Here is a 10,445-nt window from a genome sequence, read left to right as displayed (position 1 = left end):
TGGGCTCACCCGGGGCTCCTCCGACCCATCGGGGTCCCTGGGGATGCCCAGGGGTCAGCCCGGGATGCTGCCCCACACCGGGGTCCCTGGGGATGCCCAGGGGTCAGCCCGGGATGCTGCCCCGCACTGGGGTCCCTGGGGATGCCCAGGGGTCAGCCCGGGATGCTGCCCCGCATCGGGGTCCCTGGGGATGCCCAGGGGTCAGCCCGGGATGCTGCCCCACACTGGGGTCCCTGGGGATGCCCAGGGGTCAGCCCGGGATGCTGCCCCACACTGGGGTCCCTGGGGATGCCCAGGGGTCAGCCCGGGATGCTGCCCCACACTGGGGTCCCTGGGGATGCCCAGGGGTCAGCCCGGGATGCTGCCCCACACTGGGGTCCCTGGGGATGCCCAGGGGTCAGCCCGGGATGCTGCCCCACACTGGGGTCCCTGGGGATGCCCAGGGGTCAGCCCGGGATGCTGCCCCACACTGGGGTCCCTGGGGATGCCCAGGGGTCAGCCCGGGATGCTGCCCCACACTGGGGTCCCTGGGGATGCCCAGGGGTCAGCCCGGGATGCTGCCCCGCATCGGGGTCCCTGGGAATCTATTCTGGTTTCAGCGGGGATTGAGTTAATTTTCCTGGCAGCTGCTGTATTTTGGATTTAGTATGAGAATACTTTGATAACACATACTGATTTAGTTGTTTCTAAGTAATGCTTATATTGTCAGGGACTTTTTCCAGCTTCCCGTGGAAGCTGAGAGGGAGCGTAGACAGGACGAGGTGGCCAAAGGAATATTCCATCCCCTAGACGTCACTCTCAGTATATAAATGGGGGTTGGCCCGGGGGGCAGGAATCCACGATCGCTGCTCAGGACGGGCTGAGCAATCCGTCGTCGGGTGGTGAGCAATTGCATCGCATCGCTCATTTTGTGTATTCTTTTATCATTATTGTTATTATTATCTTCTCTTCCATTCCTGTTCTGTTAAACTGTTTTCATCTCAACCCACGAGGTTTCCTTTTTTTTTTCTCCTCCCCTATCCCACTGCGGGGAAGGGGACCACGACAGGGATGCTGCGCTGCCCCGGGGTCCCTGAGGTCCCGGGCAGGTCCATGGCCAGAGGCTGGTGGCCATCCTGGAGCTCGGGGAGGGCTCGGGAATCCCAAGCATCCCCCGCCGGGTGAACCGGGGCCTCTGGCAGCCGTGCCGGGCTGAGTCACCCCGCGGCTGGGACAGCCTCGAGCTCCAAGCCGTCCTTCAAGCAGCCCTGGCCGGCTCGGGGCACGGGTGTCTCGCTGCGGGGTGACTCCTCTTGGGACTGCGCCGGCATCTCCGGCACTTCCAGCTCCAATATAACCCACCTCGTGTCTCTCCCCAGGGCCACCAGGCTCTCCGTGGAGAGCGGCAGCTCCTTCTCACAGCTCGGCATGCATCAGCCCCTCGAGCTCCCCGGGCAACAGTCCCCGGGCTACGGCAAGTGCAGCCCGGTGGGCAGCGATGCTGGGAAAGCCGCCGGGTGCAGCGCAGGCAGTGGGAGCAGCGGAGGCAGCGGGAAAGGGCCGGTGATCTGCAGTGCCGTGTGGTGAGAGCGAGGGGCCGGCGGCGTGTGCCTGGGGGCAGAGGGGAGACGGGGAGCGTGGGGTGAGGTGGGCAGGGGGTGCTGTGGTCGTGCTGGGGTGCTGGGATCCTTGGGTTGGTGCTGATGAGGGATACTGGGGGACAAGTTTGGGGTCTACGGGCCACCACAAAGGGACTGCCTGGAACGGTGATGTGTAGGGGGCAGAAAGAGCCCTTGCTCCCGGCAGCAAGGGGAAGACGCACGTGTCCAGGTTCCCTGCCCTCTCCCCCGGGGACTCTGGGGCTCCAGTTTGATGCTGGGCTGGGGTGAAGCGGAGCTGGGGCGATGTGGAGCTCCTCTCCGTCCTCACTGGGAGTGTGAGAGGCTGGGATGGGGCTGGGATCCCTCTGACATCCCTGTCTCCACAGCGGGAACCCCTACGCGGGGCTGGTGAGCCACCTGCGGGCAGCATGGCTCTCGGGGAAGACGCGGCCCATGGAATACCGCGTGGCCCAGCTGGAGGCTCTGGGACGCTTCTTGGACGAGAAGAAGCAGGACATCTTGGAGGCCACCGCCTCGGACATGGGCAAGGTGAGAGGGGGCCGGGTGCTGGCCACCGGGGTCACATCTTCAGGCCTCTGCGTACCCCCGTCTCTGGGTCTTGCATCCTCCTGGGTGCAGGTGTGGGGCTTTGGGGGTCCCCTTGTCAGGGTCATGCGTCCCCCTTAATGTGCTCCAGGGCTGGTGTGGAGCACCCGTAGGTGCTGGGTCCTTGTAGAGCTCTCCTCAGCCGGGTTTAGCCACAGCATACGTAGGGACCACGCCGTCGGGCAGACTCGATGCTGCTAACCCTGTCCTCAGTGCGCTTGAACCGGACAAAGGTTCCGTTGGCCGATGTGAGGCGGGAACCTCAGCATTACCGAGCTTCACCCGCTGTTTCCACCCTACACATTGAGTCTCCGGTGGCTTCATGTGACCTCCGCAGAGGGTGATGTCCTGGGGTGCTCCTCGCCAGCCCGGGCGCACCTGGGATTACTGGCGTTGTGCAACGTGCTGGCCTTGCACATTCCTCCCAGGGCTGCTCAGTGCCGGGGTGGCTCGCCGGCCTCGCAGGGACTGGTTTTGCTGGCACGGCGCTGAGCCGTGCGGTGGCACAGGTGGGGACCTGGATGTGGCTCTGGGTATTGCGGCACACCAGGAGCTCCTGGATGGGCTGTTGAGGAAGCGGGAGCATCCCCGCCGTGGCCGTGTCTAGCAGTCTCAGCTCATCTCTTCTCTGCCTGGTGGCTTCAGGACCCTTTTCTCCCTCTTTTTCCCTTCCCGACGTGTGCTGCAGCCCAGTAGATCCCCGCGCACTTCGGTCATGTGGCATTAGGAAAAGTTTTTGGAGGGATGGCTTGCTCTGGTGCAGCATAACTGGTCTTATCTCGTAGTGGTAGCACTCAGACCCAAAGGACTCATGTCTGTGGGTGTATCAGCGCAGTGGCTGCGCCCTCAGACACAGGTTTCAACGTTCTGACATCTCCCCAGGCTTGTAATTGCCTTGTTTATTTGAGGCGAGGGCCATCTCCTTCAGCCAGGGGTTGATAGGCATCGGCGCTCCAAGTGCGTCCTTCATCTCTCCTAATTGTATGTAATTAGAGCCGGTTGTCTAGTAATGCGCTTGTTATGCAGTCGGGTCTTCATAGTTAGATGGACAATTCATCTCGTCTTACGTATCTGAGGCGGGTACCTCACCTCCAGGGGTGCCGGTTTCTCTCCGCTGATGACTGAAGGCACTTGGATGACCTCAGACTTAATGTCCAATCTTACAAACTTCGTGTCCCATCGAATCCTTTAATGGCCCATCTTCACCGGCAATTTCCTCATCCTCCTCGTGATGCAACTGTCAGCCCGGGCTGAGAGCGGCCCCGTTGCTTCACCGGACATCCGATGTGCCTGCTGACCCCTCACGTCTAGGACCAGCTCGGTCTCCTGGCAGCGGCACGTGTCCAGGCGCTTGGAGGCCTGAAGGTCTCTTGAATGGGTCTCGGTGGTGGAGCGTGAGAGGTTGCCAACTGGGAGGCAGCAACCAAACTTTCCAAGCCTGAAAGTGGCATTTTGCTGCAGCCACGGAGGAAGGCTCCTACCCAGGGACGCTTTGGGGTTGGAGGAATCCAAAGGATGTTGTGGTGGAAGGTGTCAGCGGCACCCACTGCGCTTTGCAAGTGCAGCTTCCAGTGCGGGAGCTTTGCTCCTCCTGGTCTCCAGGGTGATGGAGGGGCTTTACTGATCCTGCTGAGATACCTTCTCATGTCTTCACGCTTCTCCTGCAAGAACGGTTCTGAGCTGTGCTTCATGGCTGTGCTTACGGCAGCGAAGAGGAGCCACCGCGTTCAGGAAATACCTCGGCAGCCCCTGCGTTCCTGGCTCTGATGTCCCGCCACCGCTCCCGAGTCACTGTCTGTTTAGTCATTGCCTGTTGGGATGGTCTATCTTGGAGAAATCCGCTGGGTTTATTTAATTCCCCAACTGGGGGAATTTCCTCAACTCGCCCAACCTGCCTTTCCCAGTCGTGTGCCGGTGCAGTGGAGGAACACCAGGAGCTACGGGGGGTTTCTGCCTGGGACAGGAGACTGGTGGTGCTCAGCCGAGCTCCATCACGAGGTGTTTAATGAAGCGGTTGCTCTTCTTCCCGTTTCTCTTTGAACAACGCAAGGAATTAAGTTCAGCTTTCGTGCGTGGGCTGTGGGAGGGAGCGCGGGGCTTTGCTTCCAGCTCATGTGCCCAAGTGGTTGGGATGCAAACGCACCAGTACAAGAACACTGTCCCATCGCAGGTCAGCGGTGCGGAGCTGCCTCTAACACTGGTACCAGCTTTTCCATAGCTCCTGGAGCTCCGGAGACATTGCTCGGTGTCCCCTTGGCTCAGGGCTCTGTTGCCAGGTGAGCAGTTCCCGGATGCTGAGCACAGGAGGCTGTTAAATATTGTGAAAATGTTAAATATTAGGGTTTTTTTTTTCCTCTGGCCAAATACCTATTTTGGGGACTGTGATATTCCCTGTGGGTTGCAGGAGGTGATAGCTACTTCTGCTTAATAGCTACAACTTAGTATCTTCATGGGCAGGAGAAGGGCCAGAGGTCTCCTGCGGAAGGGGAGGAGATGGGGTCGGTGTTGGGGTGATGCTTATGTGATGTCTGTCCCCAGCCGTCCTTTGAGGCTTACTTCACCGAGATCCTCCTCTGCAAGAACGAGCTCAACAACACCCTGAACAACCTGTCCCACTGGATGAAGGACGAGCACGTGGACAAGAATCTGGTAAGGCAGAAGCTCTGGGCTGACCTGGGAAGAGAAGAGGGGGAGAGGAATTGCGGGTGGCGAGGGGCAGAGCGGGTTGGGGAGGGCAGGAGGTGGTGGGAACGGCACTGAGATCGTGGCCTTTCTCGCAGGTGACACAGCTGGACTCGGCCTTCATCCGCAAGGACCCGTACGGGGTGGTGCTCATCATCGCGCCCTGGAACTACCCCATCCACCTCCTCCTGGTGCCCCTCATCGGGGCCATCGCTGCCGGTGAGCCAAACCTGTCCCTTGGCCCGGTGAATCCAGACAGTGCCGAGCACCGCCGAGGGCACCTTGTCCCCAGGCTGGGGTGGCAGAAGGGCTGGCTGTCACCGTGTGGCTGCTCTGATGTCCTGTCTGTCTCTCCCCAGGTAACTGTGTTGTTGTCAAACCCTCGGAGACAACCAAGAACACCGAGAGACTTGTTGCCGAAATGCTGTCCTGCTACCTGGACAATGTAAGAAGCTCTTCTTGTCCTTGTCCTTGTCCTTGTCCCTGCCCCATGGCCATGGTGTTCCCAACCCTGCCTAGCGCAGCAAGCCCGGGATGCTGTTGGTGGGGACAGGGACGCAGTGGCCCGGGCAAATGCTGACAGCGGGGGACTCTTCCTCTTATATTGCAGGACTGCTTTGCCGTGGTGACCGCCGGCGTGCAGGAGACCACCAGGCTGCTGGAGAACAAGTTTGACTACATCTTCTTCACTGGTACGTCCCGCGGGTCAGAGCAGAGCCCTGCCTGGGTTTTGTGGGGTGAGGGAGGGGGATTCCCACCGGACACCCCGCTGTGGCTGACCCTGCCACCAACGCGAGAGGGTGGCAGACCCTTCCCTGCCCTCTGAGAAGGCAGGGCTTGTGTTGGGGATCTGGTGTCGGGATCTGTTGGAGGATCCTTGGTGCGTGTGTTCGAGGGTCTGGTGGCACTTGGTGCGTTTCCCCTGGACCTGGCTCCCCAGAGTGCCACATCCCAGAGCTGTGCTGGAGCTGGTGGGATCCTCACCGAGATCACATCTCTTCCCTGCCCTCAGGCAGCCCCTCCGTGGGGAGGATCATCATGACAGCCGCTGCCAAGCACCTGACACCGGTGACGCTGGAGCTGGGGGGCAAGAACCCCTGCTACGTGTCCGACACCTGCAACGTGCAGAACGTGGCCCAGCGGGTGGCCTGGGGCCGCTTCTTCAACGCGGGGCAGACCTGCATCGCGCCCGACTACGTGCTGTGCAGCGTGGAGATGCAGGAGAAGCTGATGCCCGCTCTCCGCGAGGCCATCACTGAGTTTTTTGGCTCCAACCCTCGGGAGTCCCCTGACTTCGGCCGCATCGTGGGGGACAAGCAGTTCCGCCGCGTCCGGGCGCTGCTGTGCAGCGGGCGCGTGGCCATCGGGGGACAGACGGACGAGAAGGAGCGCTACATCGGTGAGGGCGCGGGGTCCGGGGCTTGTGGTGCCACCCGTGCCTGTGCACTGAGTTGTGCTTTGCCATAGCGAGGAAGAGGGGGAACGGCTTCAAACTGGAAGAGGGGAGATTTAGATTGGATATTAGGAAGAAATTGTTGCTTGTGCGGGTGGTGAGCCCCTGGGGCAGGTTGCCCCGAGAAGCTGTGGCTGCCCCATCCCTGGAGGTGTTCAAGGCCAGGTTGGACGGGGCTTGGAGCAACCTGGGCTGGTGGGAGGGGTCCCTGCCCCGGTCAGGGGGGGGAACTGGAGGGTCTTCAAGGTCCCTTCCAACCCAAACCGTTCGATGATAACCCTTCTCTGCAGCTCCCACGGTGCTGGCGGACGTGCTGCCCTCTGACCCTGCCATGCAGGAGGAGATCTTCGGGCCCATCCTGCCCATCGTTGTTGTGGCCAACATGGACGAAGCCATTGACTTTATCAACGCGCGGCCGCGGCCGTTGGCCATCTACGCCTTCTCCTGTGACAGCAAGGTGCGTGCGGTCCATTGCTAAAGGAGAAGCCGCTGCCTGAGCGTTCACACCCCATCCAAGGAGTCGCACACACACCACCCGCGTCTTTACCTGCCAGGACCGGGGTCCCTTCGCAGCGGGTGACCCCCGTGAGCCGATGGATGTCCCTTCCCACTCCTCACACACCTCACAAACCCCTGGGAGCTCTACACCCACCCCTCTGTCCTGTGTTTTAGTGGCCAGCCCAGCCCAAACCATGACAACTGGTCGCACATCTGTGAGTCCAGTGGTGATTTCTGGTCTGTGGGGCTTCTAACACCTTCTCGGATTCTTCTTCTGTGTCCAGGCCGGCCGTTGGCCGCTCTTACCTTGGGGATTTGCAGTCTCTGCGGAGGTTGTAGCCTCCGTTTCTCCTGGTTGACACTTCTTGTGTGCGCTTGCGCTCGCTGGCAGAACGTGAGGAACTGAAAAGTCCCAGACATAAGGAAAACATTACCAAAGCATCAATGTGTTATCCACATTTTTTCTTATACTAAAAGACTAAAAACAGCTCTGCACCACCTGCTGGGAGCGTTACTAAGAAAATTAACTCTATTGCAGCCTAAAGGCTTCAGCAAATCGAGCTACTCATGCTAGGTAATGCTAGGCAAATGGCATAAATCACACCCTAAGTAATTTATTCTAATGAAAACTTCACTTATTTAAGCTAAACAGCTAATATCTCTCAAAATCCATGGACCGGAAGGGGGGATGAGGGCAATGGGGCAGTAGTTCTAGTGCCCACCTCACCGCCCCCCTCCATGGCGTGCGCTGGAAAGGGTCTTTTGAGCCCAGGTGCCCTCGGCACGCCGGGCTGAGGGATGAGTTGGGTGACGTTTGACAAGCGTTACCCGTGGAGCCAGGGTGTAAAACCCCCGTCCACCTTCTCTGCTTCCTTCCCAGGTGGTGAACCAGGTCCTGGAGCGGACGAGCAGCGGTGGCTTCTGCGGCAACGACACCCTGATGCACGTGACGTTGACCTCGCTGCCCTTCGGTGGGATGGGTAGGTCCAAATCCCCCGAGCTGCTTCTCCGTGGCCAACGCGAGCCAGGCGCGATCCTACCCACGGTGCCCGAGCCGTGCTGGCCGCGGTGAGGAAGGGTCTCAGGGGAGATGGAGCCCCCAGGCCTGAGCCACAGGTCCAGAGGGCTCAACGGTCCGTGGGGAAATCGTTCTGCACCAGATAGGATCCCACCAGAAGCTCTTTGCTTCGCTGCGCCGTGGCTGAGCTCTCGGGCTTTGCAGCCCCGTTTCTGCTGAGCGCACACGGAGCGCTGTGGGGTTCCTTCTCTCCGTGCTCGGTCTCCCAAGCCCCGTGTTCCCTCTGAATGTGGAAATGCTTCATAGAAAAGTTAGAGGAGTCTGTACCGCTTGTGTATTTCCTTGGTATTTCTGAGCGGCCTGGGCACCCTGAGTGAATTTTGTGCCGGGGTTGGGTTCCTGCCCTGCTCAGGCTTACCCGGGATCTCCTCAAGCGTCGCTCCCTTTGGTCTCTCTGCCGCTCTGCTCCTCGTCTGGGAGCACATCCGAGGCGTTGCGCTTCTCGGGTAGGTGAGCTTCCTCCTGCAGACAGCGTGGTGCTGGGATAGGAGCCCTTAACGCCACTTGGGAGCAGGCTTGTACCTTCATTCTGCCTTTTAGGATTAAATAGGAACAAACCACTTAGAAATGCCTGGGAAATCTGCTTATGGTAACTTGGAGATCCTCCTCAGCAAAGAGGGAGAGTTGCTGCTCTCCAGGGGTGACGACGATTGTTTTCTCAGGTGAAAAGTGAGGTCTGCCCAGCCCTGCCGCCCGGGTTGTAGCGTTGTCGAGGGGGAATACGCAGGAACGCAGGAAGCCTCTGGTGATGTTTGCCCAGAACACTTTCGCAATCTCCTGCTCTATTCCCCAGAATATTTGCTGGGGAGAATATCTTGGTTTTATGCTGCCCACGCTCAGCTTCTCTGTCGGGGCTGGCAACCGATTCAGACATAATAGGACACCGCGACAGCGAAGCACAATTAATTCCTCACCTGACTGTGGCTCAGGGAACAATTTTTGGTGGTTCCCATACTGTAACTTATCTTTATGGAAATGATTCAGACAAACTGCTTCAAATTATCAGGTGAAGCCGTTTTATAAGCAGCCCGGTCAGGTGAAGGGTCTGAAGTCACCGGGGTGAGATGGCCTTCGCCAAAGCTTCCCCAATAGCTCGGATGTGAAGTCATTGAGCTATTAACCGCGATGTGCAACCTCAAGCTTAAACCAGCCACAGGAATCGGGAGAACCGGTGCTGCCAACGTGGCTCTGACTTTTAAGAGCTCCAGGAAGAAGCTGACCTTTGTAGGGGCCACGCTGGTAGCTCCTAACCATGGGTAGATGTGGTAGAACACCGTAGGGGTTGTAGAGGGAACTCGAGCCTTGTAGACCAGCAAAGCTTATGTTGGCCAGTAAAAGGGATGCAGTTGGACCTCCAAACAGTGGTGAGCTGCAGAAGGATTTGCTGGCCTGAGCGGCCGTAGAGCAGGAAAAGGCGCAGGGAAAGATGGGAGCTCCTCCACTGTGTCTCCGTGTCCCAGCAGCGGGAGCATTTGCATGAGAAAAGCCTGTAAAGTTTTCCTTGTGGTGGTGTAGCAAGTTCCGACCTGTGCCGTGTGTTGCAGGAAACAGCGGCTTGGGGAAATACCACGGCAAGTTCACTTTCGACACCTTCACCCACCACCGCGGCTGCCTGCACCGCAACATGGGCCTGGAGGCCCTCAACGCCCTGCGCTACCCGCCCTACAGCCAGCAGAAGCTGGGGCTCTTGACGGCCACCTTCGAGATCAAGCGCAAGGGCATGTGCACCCTGCTCTGAGGGCCGTCCTGCGCCGCTCACGGACTGGGGGGGACACTCCTGCTCCCCCCTGGGGAGCAAAACCACCCTCTGAGGGAGGTCGGTATCCTCCTCCCTCCTCGGCACCGCTCCCCTGTCCTTTGCCTCACTGCCACCTCGATGCACGTCGGACGGTGGGGACGGACATCTCCTCCTGCACTCTGGCTCCTCCCCGGCTGCCTCTGCTCCGCACCGTTTGCTGGGACACATCTGAAATGGCCAAAAATTCTTTTTCTCTCCCCGAACTTCTCTTCCCAGCGGAGAAACGGTCCCCGGGAGGCTGAGGACCGGCAGTTAGCCCCATCTCCCGTTAGACGGACCTTTTCTTCTGGATGAACCTCGCTCTCCCTCCTCTCAGTGCCGGCTGTTGCTTTTTCCTCCGTGTAACCCTGTCTGTAGTAAAGACTTTGCATTGAGCTCTCCCTCCTGGCGTTGCCTCGCGCCTCCATCGCCCATCTCGGGGGGGTGGGGGTGGTGCCGAGCAGGAATCCGGCCACCGAACCCCGGCCGGTGGTTGCCCAGACCCTCCCCAGTGTCCCCATCCATCCCACCGTCACCCTCGGCCACACCATTGGGGTTGTGTCCCCCTCCCGTGACCCGGTGGCTGGGTGGCAGCCCAGCGCCTCGGGCTGAATTTGGGGTGCGCTTTGCATTCCAAGTGGTTTGGGCTGGAGGAGAGCCAGCGGTGACGTGCGGCGGGGCGAGCGGCCAAGGGGCAGAGCAGGAAGCCGGTAACCTCCCTCCGCGGGAGGAGCAGGCTGCGGTGGGGACCGGGGGTGCTGCTCACCCGCC

At 59.8% G+C, this 10,445-nt stretch overlaps 1 protein-coding gene across 1 annotated transcript; it reads left to right on the top strand.

Annotated features, from left to right (window-relative positions):
* The first annotated feature begins 1,407 nt into the window (after positions 1–1,407).
* On the top strand, positions 1,408–9,635 carry LOC104293650 (aldehyde dehydrogenase family 3 member B1-like). The gene is made up of 10 exons (XM_009893168.1): positions 1,408–1,562; positions 1,967–2,129; positions 4,725–4,835; positions 4,967–5,087; positions 5,228–5,313; positions 5,479–5,560; positions 5,881–6,267; positions 6,612–6,778; positions 7,700–7,799; positions 9,442–9,635. The coding sequence occupies exons 1-10, from the start codon at positions 1,408–1,410 to the stop codon at positions 9,633–9,635; spliced, it is 1,566 nt and encodes a 521-aa protein (XP_009891470.1).
* Positions 9,636–10,445: the final 810 nt, after the last annotated feature.

Source organism: Charadrius vociferus, unplaced genomic scaffold (genome assembly GCF_000708025.1).
Source record: "Charadrius vociferus isolate BGI_N301 unplaced genomic scaffold, ASM70802v2 scaffold919, whole genome shotgun sequence".
Lineage (NCBI taxonomy): Eukaryota > Metazoa > Chordata > Aves > Charadriiformes > Charadriidae > Charadrius > Charadrius vociferus.
The sequence above is the reverse complement of the archived record's forward strand: the minus strand, read 5'-3'. Positions and strand labels throughout refer to the sequence as shown.

Coding starts and splice junctions, on each gene's coding strand:
- LOC104293650 (XM_009893168.1), top strand. CDS start 1,408: ATGCATCAGCCCCTCGAGCTCCCCGGGCAACAGTCCCCGGGCTACGGC. Junction 4,836..4,966: donor AGCACGTGGACAAGAATCTG/GTAAGGCAGAAG, acceptor CCTTTCTCGCAG/GTGACACAGCTGGACTCGGC. Junction 5,314..5,478: donor TGTCCTGCTACCTGGACAAT/GTAAGAAGCTCT, acceptor CTTATATTGCAG/GACTGCTTTGCCGTGGTGAC.